General features: G+C 41.3%; 2 protein-coding genes across 2 annotated transcripts in view; one reads left to right on the top strand and one right to left on the bottom strand.

Moving 5' to 3' along the window:
• The window catches only part of TERT (telomerase reverse transcriptase), a 34,268-nt gene extending 29,516 nt beyond the window's left edge, over window positions 1-4,752 (top strand). The window contains exons 15-16 of the mRNA XM_068396043.1: window positions 64-201; window positions 4,649-4,752. Of these exons, the coding sequence (XP_068252144.1) occupies window positions 64-201; window positions 4,649-4,752 (242 nt within the window). The remainder of the gene's footprint in view (window positions 1-63; window positions 202-4,648) is intronic.
• A 7,544-nt stretch (window positions 4,753-12,296) lies between these two features.
• LOC137660903 (sodium-dependent neutral amino acid transporter B(0)AT3-like) overlaps window positions 12,297-19,343 on the bottom strand; it is a 35,776-nt gene continuing 28,729 nt past the window's right edge. The window contains exons 9-12 of the mRNA XM_068396102.1: window positions 18,518-18,722; window positions 15,608-15,767; window positions 13,610-13,772; window positions 12,297-12,509 (exon numbers count right to left, since the gene is read on the bottom strand). Coding sequence (XP_068252203.1) covers window positions 12,297-12,509; window positions 13,610-13,772; window positions 15,608-15,767; window positions 18,518-18,722 — 741 coding nt within the window. The remainder of the gene's footprint in view (window positions 12,510-13,609; window positions 13,773-15,607; window positions 15,768-18,517; window positions 18,723-19,343) is intronic.

The following is a 19,343-nucleotide window of genomic DNA, read 5'->3' as shown; positions in this document are numbered from 1 at the left end:
GGTCAGACATACTTCTTAATGCTCATCATTTTCAGTGACGTTATTTTCCTATTCTGTCTCTAGGGGTTGCTTTAGGTAACAAAGGTGCATCTGGCGTGTTCCCTTCTGAGGCAGCAGAATGGCTCTGCTACCATGCCTTCACTGTCAAACTGGCAAACCACAAAGTTGTTTACAAATGCCTGCTTAAGCCCCTAAAAATCTGTAAGTATTCGGTTATTTTTACAGTTTGAGATATGGTTAATTGTAATAAAACTTGGAATCTAGTTGTTTTTTTAAGTTTTCTTATCATAAAATGTTGTTCTAAAATGTACATTAGTGAGCTTTCTGATTTTAATCAAATTTACTAAGTATAAGTAGACAAATTAAAATGGTACATTTTTCAGCACTGCATGTTCTAGAGCCTTATTCTTGTGGGACAGTTGTTGATACTTGGCACTCAATAAGTTCATACAGTCCAGAAAGCTTAATAAGATTGGGTTAATCATGTAAGCATTCTCAGCAGGTTTAACTAAATGAAATATGAAAGCTCAGTTTTCTATTTTTAAAAACGTAGATTAACTGGCAACTAAAGAAGTTCCACCTGCAATGTAAACTTTTACCAAAAAAAAGTGTCACCAGGGTCACTTTGAAACAGAAGCACTTGCTGCTCTGCATGTACTCTATTGTAATAGAGTTGAGTGGTGTTGGCAAATCTCTGACTCTTCTACTTGGTGAAAGAAGCTGTCTGTGTACGTGGCCTCTGGGGAGCTCTCTCTTTGACCAGTTGTGTGGTGTGTCCCCAGGCCAGCTACAGAAATAACAAAATTTTCAGTTTGAAGATATTAAAAGTAAACAGCAGTAGGTTTTTCTGAAGTGGTCAGTAGTGTTGTTGAATTTAGCTGAAGTGAAGGCCAGACTCTTGACACTGACTCTGTAATTTGCACTCTGAATGAGTCATTACTTGGGTGGTTTTATTATACAATACAGAGAAATTCTTCAGTCTGGTTCCAGAATAACCCCTATTTGATTTGAAAAGTATCGCTAGCTTCCCTTGATACCTGTGCTGAGGCCCTGAGTGCACACAGTCTGATTTTCGGTGGTGGAGTGTGAGTGTATCAAAGACGACACTTAAGCATTTACAGGAAACAAACTGATGGTTGGGATTGCACCAGGCACGTTCCTCGTGGCTATGGACTTTCTGTATGGAGCAGAACTCCAGCAGCCTCTCCCAGAGAAGCTCCTTCTCTCAGAGTTACTCACCGACACCAAAAACAGAGGCACCATGTCTGATCACTCCTGCTGAGAAGCCAGTTCTGTTCCACCCTTCTGGAAGTGCCAGGGGAAGCAGGCCTGCCTCCGGGAAGGGAAGAGAGGGCTGCTTGCTTCACTTGGAGAGGACAGAAACTGAAGAACTGAACGGAGAATGCAGTAGTCACACCCACTAGTAACAGCTTCTCTGGGAGCTGTGTCACTTTTCTAAGATCCATATAGAGTGCATCCGAGTTTTCATCTCTAATGCTGAAGGTTTTGCTCTTTGTATCTTTGACTGGCAGACCACAGTCCAAGCCAAAGCTCCCCCATCCTTCTCTGCGCATGCTTTACTGTTGAATCTGACAATATGTTGAGGGTGTGGAGGTGCAGCCCCAGGCAGCTTTATTGTTCAGCAGAATCTCTTCTTCCATGGGTGTGTGCATCTGCCATAAAAGTGGTGTCTGCTGTCCACAATCTCACACCACCACAGATACCAGGAAAAATGGGCCAGGAAGTAGAGGTGGAATTTTCCTAGTTTGAATAATGATTATCGTTAGGTTCCTTCTGCTGTACTCGTACAGCCCCTTGCCTAACCGCAATACTGACCCAAAACTTGTGTGTGGTCCAGGCCTAACTCTGTACGCACAGTTTCTAAACCAAGAAGGGAAAGCTGACCATCTGTCAGTTGGCTTCTCTGACTGAGAGTTGCCCGTGCAGAAACAGACTAACCTTGCTTCCTAAATTCTTGGGGAGAACTATTAATGTACTTGCTGAGTATTGTGGGGGTGGAGCAGGAAAAGTCAAGTAGAAAAGGCAAGTAGAAAATTAGTGGTGAGGTTCTCTTGAAAAGAGTAATTTCCAGCTTATTCTTTCATAAATCTTACCTTCTCTGAGGCAGAATCTGTACTTCACATCCATAATGTCAAGACAACGCTCTCTTATCTACAAGGCCCAGTTTCTTTTGGAAATATCTGAGACTTCAAGTACACTGCTGAAAGATGGAGGGTTCAGAGATTTTTGCTTAATGGCTGCCTAAACAATTATCAGGCCGTGACTTGTTTTTACTGTGAAACTTTTGAGGTGGAAGCTTTTGCTGTGATTGGTCAACAGGTCACTGGGGCCCGAGTAGCTGAGTGCCATCTCTGAGAGTTCTCCGTTTGCTTATAGCCCCCTGAAAACTTACCTGTGCTTCCACTAGCCCTGTTCCACCTGTGCTGCAAGGGTTGATACAATACTTGGTGGAGCACTTCTGTAGTTGCTGTTTTTATGAAAAGCTCACAAAACATCTCCTAGGTAATTTGGCAGGAGGGTAGCTGTTTGGGGTCAGCTTGTCATGCAATTTGAATACTTACCAGTGACTGTAATTTTGAGAGGTGCTTTGACTGTATGTGTGTTTGCTTCCTACCTGCCTTTCTCCTTCCTTTAAGAGGTGGTTGAGGTTTTAAAAATCATTTCACACTGTTTTTGAAAAGGAACTGAGAAGGCACCAGATGCCCCACCTAGGGGCTGAGCAGGAGGGAAGGTGTCAGTGTGCTGGTACTGTAAAGCTGTACGAAGACATCTTGTGATCTGTAGTGATAAAACATATGCATATCTGTGGTGTGAACGTGCATCATTATCTCCTCATCTCCAAGATCTCTGATCATAGATAAAGGCTGTTTTTCAATCACCTCATTGTACCTGGTGTTTATATTTGTATTTTCTTCCAAATTAAGCAAGATATTAAGTCTCCCAATCCTGCAGGAACACACTAAAATCCATTTAAAGAGACATTGATAAATAGTTTTGTATTCAGTCTTATAAGTTAGTTTTGTTTGGCCTGCATCAGACTTATTCCTGGGTAATGTTGTTGTAATCAGGACATCATGCTGTACAGAAGGTTACTACAGAGCTAAGCATTATGTAGAGATACCGGAGATAATTTTAAACAGTGTATTTTAAGTTTTGTCTTACTTCTGGAAATCAGGTAGCATGTGTGTATGTCAGAGTAGCTGTGAGAGGGCAGTCGCTGGTTCTCAGGTGTGTTCCTGTAAAGTAGCTCAGTACCTCTATGCGGCACAGCAATCTGTAGCACAGAGATAACCAAGGCTGGTAATAGTGCCTGTGTCGACTTCACCACCACACTTTTTGTTGTCATTTTGGAGTTTGTATTGGCTATGTAAAACCTATTACCCCTGTAAGAACATGTTGTTGACAGGAATTGATATAAACTTAATCTTTTTTCTTGTGCCCTTACACATGCCTTTCCATTACTCTCCATGGGAATCGATATCAAGCTCTTAGGTAGGTTTTTGGGGAGGAGGTTCTTCCCACTGTTCCAAAACCTGTTAAGTATCAACATCAGGGGCTTGTCAGTCCGAGTCGTTGTCATTCTTCAGAGTTAAGTATTTAAAACATAGTTACTGTTTAACATCCCCCCTATTATTACCAGTGGGGAAAGGAGCAAGAGTCTTTCCTTATCATGATAAGATATAAATACATCATCTGTCTCCTTTCAGAACAAATGTTTATTGAGCACTTCTGCCTTTCTGCACGATTGACAATTTTGCCAGCTCTGTTTAGGTAATGGACTTAAACTGTTGCTAGGATTTTACATGTTCTTCCTAATCTTTAAAAAGTCCTTTTTATTGTCTATAATTCTGTTGACTATAGACTCAATGACCTTCAGTTTCAAAACTGTTATGTCCTCTTATAAAAATGTCATTCCTGATTTAAGAGCCTCATTTATTCTCCAGAATTTTCTGCCTTAAGGGTGGCTTTCCAGTTAGCCTTTCTTCTCTTACAAGGAAACGGCAGCGAGAATTGCTGTTGCCAGTGTTATAGCAAAAGGTGCATTTTCCACGTTATTTTATTTTTTTAAAATCTTTTTTTATATGTCAGTTCCAAGCATAGGCTACTTTGATGTCATATGTGAAAGTAGCAGGGAAAAAAAAGAGTTTAGGAATACCTTCCTGCTATAGGTAAATATTAGCAACCAGATAAGGACCTGTTCCCTGTCCTTAGCATTGTTTAAAATAGGGTCTTTCAAAGTAACCATGGTTTTGACAGAAGGCCTTTTTTGGTGGATATAGTTGTTGAATAAATGAGCTTACACTTTTAAAAAAAATTTTTAAATTCTTAAATCAAAAAAAAAAAAAAGTGTTGCAAAGACATGGTAGGAGGAATTTGTTCCTTGGTTTTCTTAGTTTGTTAATATTTTAACATACAATTTTTAACCTTTTTATTTATTAGCCTGATATAAGGGTGGAAGAATAGTAGCGTATTTTATTATAGCTTTTTTTAATCCCCATATTCCACGTGTTCCAACATTTTAATTAGATTCAGCTAGTATTCATTTCATTACTTTATTAGCATTTTCCCTAAAACAGAATTGTTAGTTACTTGCAGTAGTAATGAATTGTTTCTGATATTTTCATAGGTAAGATGCAGCTATTCAGGAAGATTCCAAAGGATACTATGGCACTACTGAAGACAGTGACAGAACCGTCTCTTTGTCAAGATTTCAAAGCTATCCTGGACTAACTGATTGAAGTTTATTTCATATTTTTTCTGGGTTTGAAAATAAATGCTATGTCTTTAGATGACTTTTCTCTCTAGTTTATTTTTGTAGAATGGACTGAAAGCAACTTCACTCAGAAGTTTTCTGTGTTTGTTTCTCAGATACCACACAAGGACTTAAAAAGAGCAGACGATTTTGTCAATACCTTCTTGTTTGTGTTTGCCTGTAAATTCACAGGCTATTTGAAGTAATTGACTTGGTTTTGTTCAGTAATTCCCATCTTCATGATGAAGGCATCGTTAAACTATGTTCTGTATGAACAGATCTACTTTCTTGTTTCAGTGTGTTGTTTCTGAAGAACTGTTCTTTGCTTCTCTGTGTTGCAGACTATTTTATAATAAATTGTCTGTTTAGTTGCTTGTCTCCAATACCTTTATTTTACAGTAACCTTTAACATCCTGCCCAGCTGGGTTATGTCCTGAAAGACAGTTACCTGCACAGGGGAAGTGCATTTCGTGGCACTACTTAGCAAGATGTACAGGTTAGAAATTTTATGCTTTGGAGAACACAACTAATTATGCCAAAATTTCAGTATCAAAGCTGGCTATGTTTAGTCTATGTTTTATGTATTTTGAATACTTGGTGATAGTTTTAATACAGTGATATACAGGACGATGATGGCGCATTTGTACCTACAAAACAAAAGTTCTTGCTTAGATAATATACTGAGTAGATTACTTTTCTGTTTGCATTTAGGTTCTTTATTTAGGTTTATCTTTGCCTCGTAATGTTACTGTCTAGCCCTGGTGTTGGTGTGTTGTGCACAGCTGAATTTTGCCTTGTGGCTCCTGTGATAAACCTGCCCATATGTATTTTTTCTCTTCCAGGCTTGTGTGTTGAATTTGCATTGCTCTGATGTAAAGCTATTTTAATTAGGGTTTTTCTGTCTCTGATCTAAGCTAAATAGTAGCTGCTGGGAGGTTTTCTCAAAGCAGATGGAGGATATCTTGCTGGAGTGAAACACAGTGTATGTTACTCAGTAGATGTTTTCAAAGGATTGACAGACCACCACCACACAGGGACTGGTAACACAGCTCCTAGAAGTGGATTTGCAGTACTGCAGTCTGTCCATTAACATCATAACTCAGTTCAAACTGTCAAAACGTACAGAGAGTCAGTCATACAGTTGTGTTTTTTGTTTCTCGCTATGAAGTGGCACTGTTGAAATAAAAATAAAATAAAATTTAAAAAGCCATAGAACAATTGCTCCTAGTAGAGTAGAGAGCAGATGAAGAACAGCCCAGTTGCTCCCCAGCCAGGAGCTCAGACATTTAAAACCCTCCATCCCCCACTGTATTCTGCAGTCATATTGGTGTGAGGGAACACTATCATGGACAATGTTGCATAAGAGAGGCCTGGTGGTGCAGGAAGCGTTATTTTATTGGATCATGTGGCAGGAAGAAGCAGCGAGATGCTCCAGAGAGGGCCTTGGCAGGGATGAGACTTGAGCACTTGGAGAACTTCCTACGTTTTGGCTGGAGCTGTTCCTGCCTGTGGCAGTTCACCACTTACCCGGACTTTCTTCAGCTGTGCATTCCTTCCTTCCTGCTTCACTTCCCCTCTCCTGCTGTAGTAGGTGTGTGTGATACAAATTTTGACTCTTTACTGCTTACTGCACAGGCCCTGTGCATTTTGTGTGTCATGTTGAAGGTGGCTGTGCTGGTGAGCAGCAGTAGGGATGGATGGATGATTACTTTGTCCTGGTCATTGTGTTCTGCATGAACCTTCATAGAAGATTGAGGCAGAGGAGCCCAATCATTTCCTGAGAGCCAAGGAGCATGCCTATTTTGAAAGAACAGTCTGGAATAGGGGTGGGCAACCTGAAAGGATACCTTATGAGCCAGGATCCTACAGCACAAATCCATATGGGGAGGATGGGCCCCTGGGAAGAGCAGGGAACCTTTCTACAGTGAACAGCTGTCCCACGGCAGGCTTGCAGGATGTTCAAAAGAGTGTCCTGGATAAGTGGGGTAGGTAACTGGAGCAAGAGCTGTGCTGAGTCGATCAGTGTTTCAGAATGCATTGCAGATAGGTGGGCTTGGGAGGAGGACTAGAAGAAAACCTCTCTGCTCCCATCCAAGAACAAGGGAGTTACGGATAGATTTGCTTCTAAGCCTTTGAACTTAGATTTTTCCATGTGAGCCAAAACGTGTTTTCTTTTATAAGTTTTAATGTTAAAGACAGAAGTTTATGTCATTCAGCATGCTCCCTTCTAGAAAAGGATGGGGCCGTTTCCACCTTCAGGCTCAGAACAATGGGTCCTGTTTCCAGCATCATTGCTGTTTTATGTGGCTTCCGCAGGATGCTTTAACATGGAGAACGGAGGGAATGTAAACTTCACTGACGGCTTGGATTAGCCCATTTTTGCTCTGTATCACAGTGGATACTGTGATAATATAAACTGCTGATGTGGTCTCAGTTGAAGGTGTAATTTTATAAAAATGTGTAAAGTGTAATGCTTGCAATTCTCTGAGCCGATGTTCTCCTCTCCCCATAACTACCTGCTGAGTCGTCAGTTTTAAACAGTAACTGCCGTTTCTGAAGGCTATTTGTAAACAGATGCAAATACAGTTCAGAAAGAGACTATTTCATTTAAAAATATCTGCCATTCAAGAAGACAAGTGAAAATAAGGCTGAAACTAATATGGGTTTTAGCAAATGGAGAATCTGGAAGTTTAAAGAAGAGCTGGCAGTCTGTACTGGAAACTTGTACTTACTTGCTGCTGAGGCTTATGACAATTGGAAAAAAAAGCTATGAGCATATGTGTAAGGAATAGATTAACCATAGAAACGGCATATATTTAATGCTCTAAACAGACATGTTTATACTGTTGTAACCGTAGAAATATTCCATAAAGCTACTTCTGTACAAAACTGTTCTAAAAGAAATAGTGTGAGATATTATGATGGTAAAATATTTTCTACTTAATTGGTAGCAAGGTAGTACTTTAAACAGCAACTGCTGACAGGAAACGTTTGGGTGGAGTGAATAACTTTAATCTGGAAATATTAAAAGAATGATCTTAGGAGCATTCTGAACCTGTAATGTGGATTTTCAACAATCATTGGAAAGCTGGGAAAAGTGCAAAAGATTTGAGGGTTGGGGGAAGGTTAAAATTGTCTCAGTATTTAAGAGAAGGTAAGTAGAGAGACTGAGAGCTAAGCCACTCAGTGTAACTGCACTGTGTGACCTATGTTTCAGGTGTTGCAAACCACTGTGCAAGTCAGCTTGCTGGAGGCTTATATGGGGAGGAAGAGTGATAGGGCTGAAAATTGCTTTTTAGTGTCTTTCTGCAGGGCTGGAAGGGAGAAATTTGACAGAAGCCCCTCTAGAGGAAATGGTAGCATCTGGATGCGTCCATCAAACATCCTTGTCCCCACTGCTTCCTTTTGGGAGGCGATTATGGACTGTGAATCTCAGTTTGAGGTAGGTATCAAATTTTGCAGTGTAGGGAACTGCTTGTATTCCAGAAGGAATATGCTTTTCTTTCTGCAGCTTTTCTCTATTTATTATTTTATGATAATTTGGGTGCTTCCTTATTTATAGTGCTGTTGCAATGCTCCTTCTGAGGCTTTTTCTTTTAATAGGTAATTGAGCTCCTTGTGGTAGGGCTATGGATTCTGCTTAAGGCTGAACATCACCATCCCTGTGTCTGTGTCCTTTACAGATCTACCCCCAAAGAATCCAGGCTGTCCTTGCAGCCTAGGCAATTCTAGAAAACTCTTGTCTGTCAGAACGGTATGAGTTCACAGCAGAGTATTATAGCAAAGAAGATCTGATGGGATATGCAGACAAAAGATCGGGAGGAGAGTGAGCAGAAGTAGAAAGTGCTTAGTATGTAAGACTTCAACACATTCAGTTTCATGTTTGCGTGCACATGCTTACTCAAGTAACAAAGTCAGTCATGCTGTTCAAGAGAAAAAAGTACCTATAAGATGCTGTGCTTCAGATGAGTAGGAAGGGGAAGATTGTAGCACTAATTTTACTGGAATAAGACTAAAGTTCTGGCACAGGAATTTTAGTAGAGGTCATGTCAGAAGTGCAAAAGCAATGTTCCTGCAAGAGTTGCTCAACACACTTTCTACATGCCTACTTCTGCTGAACAGTAACTTCAGCTAGTGCGTTTCCCTGCCATGAGTTGTAGTTACTGGAGCTGAAAATCGCCTTCCCCCGAGTCCCATCCCAGGCTGAACTGTGTGTCTGGCGACCCACGAATTCTCCCTTCTGGTGAATGGGAAGGGGCAGCTCAAAAGTCAAGAAGTCTGTGAGTGCCATGCAGTGACTCAAGATAGATTTATAGACTTGGATCTCTTGGGTATATATAGTTTAATTATTTTCTCAGCTTGTGTCTGTATTAGTTGGATGTGTTTTTCTTTAAGAACAGATCTCTGATCAGATACTTAAACCTGCTGTGTATACTCTGCCTATATGATTTTAATGAAAATCTAGCTATCTGTAGTCAGAGACATGAATATAGAGTGTACGTTTTAGTTAATTAAAAATTCTTATGTATTTACAGCTTTTATATGAATATATGCTCAAAATTGCAATTATGTTGGGTTTTTTTGATTATTCATTCTTTATGGAAGCCTTTTTTACTCATAACACTTCAAATTTAATTTGCAACAGGCAGAATGTCATTGTCAAGAGCCTTTACAGCGTACAGCTGCAAGAACATCAAGAAGTTTGCTTGGACCTTTGTAGCTGACAGAAGCTGTGTTTCCATGCTGGGGTACCTGCCCCTCTATTGACTTGAAGGGCTGGGGCTGTTGGCAGGCTGCCATGGGGAATTGCTGGACATCATCACGCAGACCATTGTCCAAGTCCATGGCTCTTGGAAATAAAAACATGCAGAACCCAGGCGCTTAACTGTTTTTCAGGTGATACTACTCATCCCCCATAGCGGAAGGGCCAGAAGGCTTTGGCCTGGCAACTGCTGTGCACGCAGACGGTTTACCTGTGTGTTCCCTTCCAGCAGGCAGAGGCATGGTGTGCTTCTGATCTTCTGGTGGATCCGGTGTGACTGGATGCTGTTGTTTCTAATACCATCACTGCTCCAGGATAGTCCTACTGTCCAGGCTAGTTGCAGGACAGGAGGTTGCAGTAGCAGCTGTGTGAGGGTGTGATGGATGCACTCGACCCCCCTTAACCAAACCAGCAGCAGTTTGGTACAGGCTCCAAAGGAGGTAAAGGCCTGAGCCATAGTTGGGCTCCTCTAGGAAATCCACGAAGAAGCAGAGCAACACAGTGAGCACCGATAAGTTGTGGGTACAAGGAGTCTTGTGCATACCTCTCCCATTGTATGCAATTTGACTACGAGCCAACCACTTTATCCCATAAATACGGCAGCCTAAGTGAGCCTTCTTTGAGCTCTCCTTGCTAGGCAGCATGGCTGCATGGCAACGATCTCCCCTTGAGCTGGGACGCCTCTCAAGGTTGCTCCTTGAAGCAATGAGATCTTGTACCAAGGACAGATCTCTGAATGAGCCCAATTTGAATTCTCCCTGGATGGCAACTGGACTGAACACCAGGCAACTCTCCCCTTTAGCAGGGATTTCTCTAAGTGTTAAGAGATATTAGTTGTTTAGCTTAAATGAGTAAATTTTAAATAGAATTAATCAGAGTTACAATGTTGTATGATTTAGTATGCTGTTTGCTTAGCTTTACTAACTTAGCATGAGTAGCTAGATTTGCTGAAGCTTTAGGCTGCAAGCTGTAAATTTCCACTTAGGTTTGCTGAACGTGTACCTACTTAGTCACAACAGGGCCTCCAGAGCCAGCGTAAATCAGAAGATATGGAGGCTTCAAGGCTACAACCATCAACAGCAGCTGCAACTAGACAAGATAACAACCTGTCTGAGCACAGTGAAAGAATCCAATGAGCAAGGAGAAGACCCCAGACCGCAAATATTACTAATGGACCAAACCATCACGTGAGGGGTGGGTGAATAGTCTGTGAGGGTGTTATTGCCCAGGGATTTTTTTTGTTCAGGTCGGCCCCTCTCCGGAGGCACCCAGCTCGAGCTCTCTCTGCTGCTGTACAGCTCTATTAAATTATTTATTTTTATAAAATCCGATACCTGAGAGTCTGCTTCTGGAAACCTAGGGTTTGAACTTCTCAGCGAAGTGACACCAGATAGAAGTAAGTAATAGAGTGAACCTTGCCATCGAACTCTGTTAAGTCACACTTTTATTTAAATGCTCATCTGCAACAGAGGGGGATACTAAATCTAAAAAAAAATTAATCTTTTTCTTTACCCTGCTCTTTCCTTAAGCAGCAAGATAAAAATCATCCCTTTCTCCCTCCCAGGCTTGCGGTTCCCCTTGTGCCCCTTTCAAGGAGTCAAGTAACTACCTTTGCTCTGCAGAGTCTGAGTTGGTCTCATTCATCTTCACTGTGTGGCCAAATCCCTGTTACCCACTATGAAGCCCTACTAGTGTGTAGCCTATCACAAGGCTAAATACTGAAATTGCCTCCATTTTCCTTAATCTTCCTCTCCTTTCCTTGACTGTCTTAATTATTCAGGCTAAAGGCTTTGTCATACCTTATCCTCACATACTTTCCCTATGTTTTTTCAGAGGCTGCTGGTGGCTCAAGTATCTTGTCAAAAGGAATCCTCATCTCCCATCAATGCAGTGGCCAGGATCTGCAGGCAAGTACAGGAAAACCTGGTTTTAAGTAAAGATTAACTTCATTGTCATGTCATGTAAGGTTGCAGCTCACTGAGACACTTCTATACATCTGCACTTTTATTACAGTATTCAGTTACTGTGTTCAGTATGAGAAATTAAGGGGAAAAAAATCAGGGACATCTTTTTTCACAGTATTTTCCACTACAATAAATTCTGGAATCTGCTAAGGTAAGAGATTTGTGCAAAATTAATTACTCAGATTTACTTACTGTACATTCTTTTAACTGCTGATGCTTTATTTTTGTCTTTGCAATGCTTGAGAATATGAAATAATCACAAAATTACTGCTATTTAAATGTGTATAGGGATTTACAAAAAGTAGAGTGTAGTGGGCAAGAGGAGTCCTTACTCTTCAAGAGCTTCCATTCTACCTCTCTCAGAGGGGGGTCAATGAATGAAAGTGTAGGTTCTTGTGTTCCAATTTTTATGTTGCTGATCCTTAGGAACAGACTGGTTTTTTAGAAGAGCAGTGAAGGAAGACAGAGGGCGCTTGCAATAACTAGGAGGCTTTCCAAGTTTAAAGTCTGGTTAGAGAGAGATATGAAGTTCATAATGCGTGAAAAGGGTTAAAGCAATGGGGCTGGTACTTGGTTGGTATGTAGGGTTCAGGAGAGGATGTAGGAGGAACAAGATTAATATAACTGTTGTGAAATTGGTTGAAGATGAAGGAAACGTAGCAGCACTGTTATAGAGTGCTCGTGATCGACTGTAAGCATATGAACTGCGTAAACCCAGTTGGTTGGATGATACCCTACTACATCATGGCTAACAAAGGCTGTCTAATTTTTACTTACAGACAAATACAATGGGTATTTATTCTTTTGGATGAGAAAAGTTGCTATTAGTCCCCTGACATGAAAACACTTCTGGTGATACAAAGCTTGGGTCCTTGCTTCTGTGCATTTGTTTGATCAGATGGAAGAGTGCTACCAGAGGTACAAACACACAAGGAAGGACAGCTAACAGCACACAGATGGCCAGTACCCAAGGTGGATAAACTTTTTCCTCTTTCATAGGGAAGCCTTCCTATGGAGATAAAAAAGCAAGCAAAAGAAATAATTGGTAGGTACACTTGCATTTTGCTATTATCTCCATTTGTATTTTCTTATGCTGTTACACTAAGGATAGCAAAAGTTTTATTCTTGCTCTACAGTAGCATGCAGTGGCCACGTCCTCTGTATACCCTTCTCATGAGTCTAAAGATGGCTGTAAACGTTTTACTGTTTCAAAGTTTAATAGCTAGAAATGTGACACATTCCTAGGGATTCAGAGGTTGCCCAAAGACTTACCAAACTTTCACCCTCTCTTGGTTAAGCTCTGATTATTCTTGTTAGTACTCAGAGCTTAGTACCTTCCTGGTTTCAGCAATTATCGAGCCAAATAGGGAAGATTTATATAAGAGATTTTCAGGGGATGATGATAATGCAATTTCTGCAAGTCTGTGGCTATGAGTTTTATTTTGGGATGATAGATACTTAATGGCGTTTGGAGGAGACACTGCTGGTGTGTTATCCTCATGCAGTTTAAGACCAGAATCAATCTTCAAACCCCTACACAGGGTGTGTTTGAGAGGCATCCAAGAAGCTGCAATTGATGTGAGACAGTGACATCCAGATCAAATGTGCTCAGCATCGACATGTCTTTGCTGCTGAATTAACCAACACTGTTCTTGGACCACTGCCTCTCTCCCTGTCAGAAGTACACATTCATGTATTTATCAGAGCCCCAATGATACTGGTAGTTCTCACTGAGAAATGTTTTCATCCATGGCATGTTATGCAGCTCTAAAGCTCTTCTCATGCATTTGTTCCACCTCTGAACCCCCTGTAGGTATGGATTGTCTGTGAGACTTTTTACTTCAACAGTTCTCCACATTACACACATCCGTAAGAAATAGGGAGCACAGAGTATGCGGGACTCCTCAAGAAGTGGCTCTGTTAACAGAAACACATTTTAGTATGTGTAACCTGTGCATACTGGAGCCTTCTCATTCTGAGCATTGCATTGCTTCAGGCTGCATTGCGTAGGTAAGTAGTAGATGGTAATGATTCTAAAAGATCTGGTAAGGGAGATAAATATACAACTCTTGCTTTTATTAGAAGTTTCGAAAATATTTGGGAACATACGTATTTAGGGTTCCAGGCTGCATAGCTTGGCGGCTTCTGTATCTGAAGAGTAACAAAGGCCACAAAGACAATTAGCAGGAGCAGAGGGCTAACAAACTTCCATGTGATCTGCCAGTAGAGATTGGGTTTTCGTCCAGTCATCCATTTCACATCTTTACTGAACCTTTTAAGAGGAGGCATGTTTATGATGATGTCAGATATAAGTGGTAACAGTTTCACTTTTTCATATTTTTCTCTAAGTTTTAAACACGTGGTACAGCTCCCTACATTTTTTATGTTCCATACCCTTCTTTAATAACTTACTATAGACTTAAGTAAATAATAATATCAATAAAGTCGGTCTTTATTGATCCCTACCAGGGATGAGTGATCAGTTTACATTGTCAGTTTACATTACCTGAGCACCTAATCTAAGGTTTCTAAGCACAAATAAGTGATGAAAATATTACAGCAGTTCTGTAGAACTATTCAAACATTTAAAAAAAAAAAAATTGCAAGAGACCAAACATAGCTTGTTAGAAAGAAGTCTGAATTAACCAGCACTAAACGAAACAAATCAGGTCAGGGACAAAATCATTTCAACCTGAGCCAGCTTCCTCTGCAGTCAGTAGTGGCAGTTGTTTGGATGTGGAGCTGATCTTTTATGTATACCTCTTACAGTTCTGTACATTGAATGGGCAGTAGGTACATGGTTCTGGGTTTGACAGTTACATGATAACCTGTATCTATCAAGCTGGAAAGAGTTTTGTAATCTGGAATAGGGGTTGTGGTTTTTGTGTGTATGTGTTCAAACACCAGCTGTCTTCAATTCTGATAATCTAACTGAAGATATTAGAAATTCTCCCAAGAACTAGGAAAAAGTGATTTGACTATGCTCATATCCCATCGTAACAAAGAGCAAAAAGTATATGTATACTAGCACAACAGAGGAAATACAGGTGCTGTGGAACCCAGAGTCTGTTGTAGCGTGTGAAACCAGATTTTATGCTACTTCTGCATCATGGAAGATTGAGGCTAGCTGTATGGGCAGCAAGAGGGATGTGTGAAATTGTTTATGATGATATGGCCTGGGAGTTATCACCATTTAACATGGGAAACGCTCCAAGGATCTTAACAGTGGATCTAAAAAATTTAACGTAGGGCCTTTAGCTGTAACTGAGGAAGATTTTTTTTTTTCTTAGTTTCTTATTTTTAAAATCATAGCCTATGGTAAGAATTAAGTTGGGATGATACTGAAATATGCTGTTGATATGCAACAGCGCTGGCCAAACGTGAGGTCATTACCTATACAGTACTTATACAAACTGATCCATAAAAAAATTGGGACCTTCATGATCCCAGTGCCAGAGTAAGAATTGGAAGGGTGAAATCCCAACATGTAACTGAGTAAATTATAGAAGGGAAAAGATTAATCTTTATTGAGAATTGGGGAAATTTCTGGACTGGAAGGGCCCTGAGTAGAGAAGGCAGATTTATTCTAAATCAAAATGAGATAAGGTTTTGGGCATTTGCAATTACAAAGGCTATAGGAAAGCTTTTAAACTAAAGAGTGAATTTAATTATTGTTTGTGACTGTGGAGATTCTCAGCACTCAAGCTGAGCCTTTTAACATGGAGGAGTTACTGCATGTTGCTTACTATGAAGTTTGAGGGGAAAAAATAATGATAAACAAAAAATACAAGAGTCTATAAAACAAAAGGGCAGTAACAGGAGGATATTTGAAAGACGATGTAACTCCTCTTGGCCAAAGAACTACAATGGCTTTGACTTTCTAGCTTTAAACTTAGGATCCTCCCATCCTTAAGCACTATGCAGAGATTATCCTTCCTGTTTTACAAATACAGGAGACTTGAAGCAAAGAATGATAACTACATTCACAGAGCTGGTAAGTGCTGCAGAAATAAGTTAATATTGTACACCTGTACGTAACATACATGGACTGAGAGGAAAATGCATTTGTCTCTTAGGAGAAAGAAATTCTGCTGGTTGCCAACGTACCTTTTAATTTTATAGATGTACACAACCCCAATCACTTCAAAGAAAGCGATGACTAGAAGAGGCAATGAGCCTGCATAACTGTCAAAAATGTCGATCCAGTAGCTCCCCGAACCCAGTGTAAAACACAGAGCAATGAGGAAGCAAATTAGACATATTATACCTGAAGAAAAAAAAGGTATCTTAGTTACTGGAGTACTGAACTGAACTTGGTAAGTATATTTTTGTTCTAAATTATTTTTGCTCTTGTTCTAGTGATTTTTAGTCTCTCTCCTTCTACAGACCTACGGCAAGCTGGTTTTCCCTTAGGGGAGCTAATATCACTTACCAAACTCAGTTTTCCCCTGTGTGTTGGCCAAGAGGCACCACTCTGTTGCAGGAGGAATGCACTTGTGTGACTCCTAGCATCCTTCTGTTGTTAGTACTTCCAGCAGATAGCCTGGGCTGTGCTACGCTATTGCCCTATGGTCATTTTTGACTGATTTATTGAGTTTCAAGTGCCCTCATTTCCATGCAGTCATAGGCTCAAAGCACAGGCAGCCGGCACCTGAGAAGTGTAAGGGCTCCCTGGATTTCTGCCCCCCATTTCCTCAAAGGGCCCAGAGCTACAAACATGTGTGTCCCTTATGACTTGGCATGTATGGTTTAGGCTTCACCACACTTCTGTACAGTCAGTTCCCCTTTAGCCAAGATATGGATTTGGGGTAATTGAGAGAGAAAGTGGGAAGGAGGGGAAGTGTTGCTGGATGCAGACATAGGCTGCAAATATATTTGTATGTCCTTGTGCTGTGTTACTCATTGCTTCTGACTCTGAGATGGCCTTTGGTCCAATGCTCTGTAAAATTGGCTCCAGAGTGTTATTTTTTTTTTTTAAAAAAAAGCTCACAATTGGAAATTACCTCATCAAGCAGTAAATAAATTTGTTTCTACATAAATTGTAAAATGAGAAGGATATAATTTAGATGCCACAGGAAGACTCTAAAAAAGGCATGAAAGCAATATTCCCCATAAGAATTTAAAAGGGCACATTGCAGAAGTGTTAATCCATTTCTTCAAACTGCCAGAAAGTTTTCTAGACCAATTTTTTGAGACCAATTTCACAGTAGGAACTCTGACTCTCACAGAGTTGTGTTCTTGAGGAGCAGGTTGGGTTTAGTAACTGTCTCTGGTTGAAAAGATTCCAGTTTTGGTGCAAGAACAGGAATCGCACACACTCGTTCCTCCCTCTTTGTGGGAGACACTGTCTCCCACAGCATCCTCCTGGACAAACTGGCTGCCCGGGGCTTGGATGGGTGGACTCTTAAATGGATTAAAAACTGGCTGGATGGCCGAGCCCAGAGAGTGGTGGTGAATGGGGCAAAGTCCAGCTGGCGGCCGGTCACTAGCGGTGTTCCCCAGGGCTCAGTTCTGGGGCCGGTGCTGTTCAATATCTTTATAGATGATCTAGACGTAGGGATTGAGTGCACCCTCAGCAAATTTGCAGATGACACCAAGCTGGGTGGGAGTGTCGATCTGCTGGAGGGTAGGAAGGCCCTACAGAGGGATCTGGACAGGTTAGATAGATGGGCCGAGACCAACGGCATGAGGTTCAACAAGAACAAGTGCCGGGTCTTACACTTTGGCCACAACAACCCCATGCAGCCCTACAGGCTGGGGGAAGACTGGTTAGAAAGCGGCCCGGTGGAAAGAGACCTGGGGGTGCTGATCGCCAGCCGGCTAAACATGAGTCAGCAGTGTGCCCAGGTGGCCAAGAAGGCCAATGGCATCCTGGCCTCTATTAGGAATAGTGTAGCCAGCCGGTCTAGGGAAGTGATCGTCCCTCTGTACTCGGCACTGGTGAGGCCGCACCTTGAGTACTGTGTTCAGTTCTGGGCCCCGCACTTCAAGAAAGATGTTGAGGTGTTGGAGCGAGTCCAGAGGAGGGCGACCAAGCTGGTGAAGGCTCTGGAGGGTCTGACCTATGAGGAATGGCTGAGGGAGCTGGGGTTGTTTAGCCTGGAGAAGAGGAGGCTCCGAGGTGACCTTATTGCCATCTACAACTACCTGAAGGGAGGTTGTAGTGAAGTGGGAGTTGGCCTCTTCTCCCGGGCAACTAGCGATAGGACAAGAGGGCACAGCCTCAAGCTTTGCCAGGGGAGGTTCAGGTTGGACATCAGGAAGAATTTCTTTACAGAAAGGGTTATTAGACATTGGAATGGGCTGCCCAGGGAGGTGGTGGAGTCACCATCTCTGGATGTGTTTAAGAAAAGACTGGACATGGCACTTAGTGCCATGGTCTAGTTGACAGGGTGGTGTAGGGGCAACGGTTGGACTCGATGATCCCTGAGGTCTCTTCCAACCTGGTTGATTCTGTGATTCTGTGATTCTGTTTTCAACCGGTAATTTTCTACTCTGGCATGTTCACAGTAAATGTGAAATAATCTGTAGCAGCAGAAACCTGAATGAAATAGGGGTGAATGGCCTATCTTACAGTTGTGACAATGTGGTTATTTCAAGTGCAGGTGGTTATGGCAGACCAGCTGATGTCACCAGTGGCCTTAAAGTGACTTGTTTAGGTGCCAAAGGCTTGAGTGAAGACGAGGCTCTTCCAGATGTCTACAATAGCTCAGAGTGAACTTGACTCCAGGAGCAGCAATTTAACAAGCTTTCTCAAACTGAAACAGCTCTTGCAAGCTAAGAAAAAAACTGGGCAGGGCAATATAATGCTGTCATCTGACAGCTTCTGCCATAACTGCTACCTTATCTATGTGCTTATCTTCTGCAAACACAATCCACTGCTCTTACTAACACTATGAGATAACTAAGTTAATATTACAAATTCTTAATCCCTCTATGGTATTTATTAAGCAGTTGGTAGTTTGCGCATCTATAAAGAAGCCACCTTCTTTGAACAAAGCAAAGCAAATACCTTACCAGATAATAGCTCTTTGGGTATTGATTTAGATATAATTCGAAGCTCTAGAAGAGGAGTGAAGACTCCCTCGATGTTCCCAAACATAGAAGAAAGGCCCAAGCTGAACAACATTATGAAAAACAGGATGGCCCAGGCCTGGGAGCCTGGCATTAGAATGATGGCTTGAGTGAAAACGATGAAAGCCAAACCAGTTCCCGATACACTCTGCAGAATTCACAAACAGATAAAAATACACATCATAGTGGTGTAAATGTAGTTTCTCATGCATATAGAATTATAACACGCTTCTGTCCTTCCCTGGAGTCAAGGGTACTGGTCAGCCTGTGGGGCTCTGTGGCAGCCAGCAGTTGAGAAAATGGGTAGTGAGGAGTGTTTGTAGTCTATGAGAGATGTGTAGACAATCATAGAGCAGAATTTTAGCTTACACAGAGAGATGGGTCCAGAGTAAAGCAGATCTGAGAGTTGTAATTGAAATAACAATTGTTTTGCTAATACCATCTTAAATATGTTTTTAAAAAAACTATGATGTAATAGCTGCTGGAAAGAAAAAGATGTAAATAAGGATATGATTGCCATTCTAGCAGCAAGGGAGTTGGTGAATTGTTGATCACAAAAAGCCTGTAATAACAGGGCAGAAGAGGCTAATAGAGAAAAACCCAATTTCAGCAAAATTTCTTTGAATTCAGTCTCCCAAGGACAGGATATTTAAATCTAAGCATTGAAAAAATGCTAATGTTGCTCGAATTTGGAAGTAAAAAATGTCAAACTGCAAACCAGAAATGGGTGCTATCAGAGGAAGCCAGACAAAACAGAAACTGACTGGAA

The sequence above is a fragment of the Nyctibius grandis genome, chromosome 3 (assembly GCF_013368605.1).
Source record: "Nyctibius grandis isolate bNycGra1 chromosome 3, bNycGra1.pri, whole genome shotgun sequence".
Taxonomy (NCBI): Eukaryota; Metazoa; Chordata; class Aves; order Nyctibiiformes; family Nyctibiidae; genus Nyctibius; species Nyctibius grandis.
The sequence above is the reverse complement of the archived record's forward strand: the minus strand, read 5'-3'. Positions and strand labels throughout refer to the sequence as shown.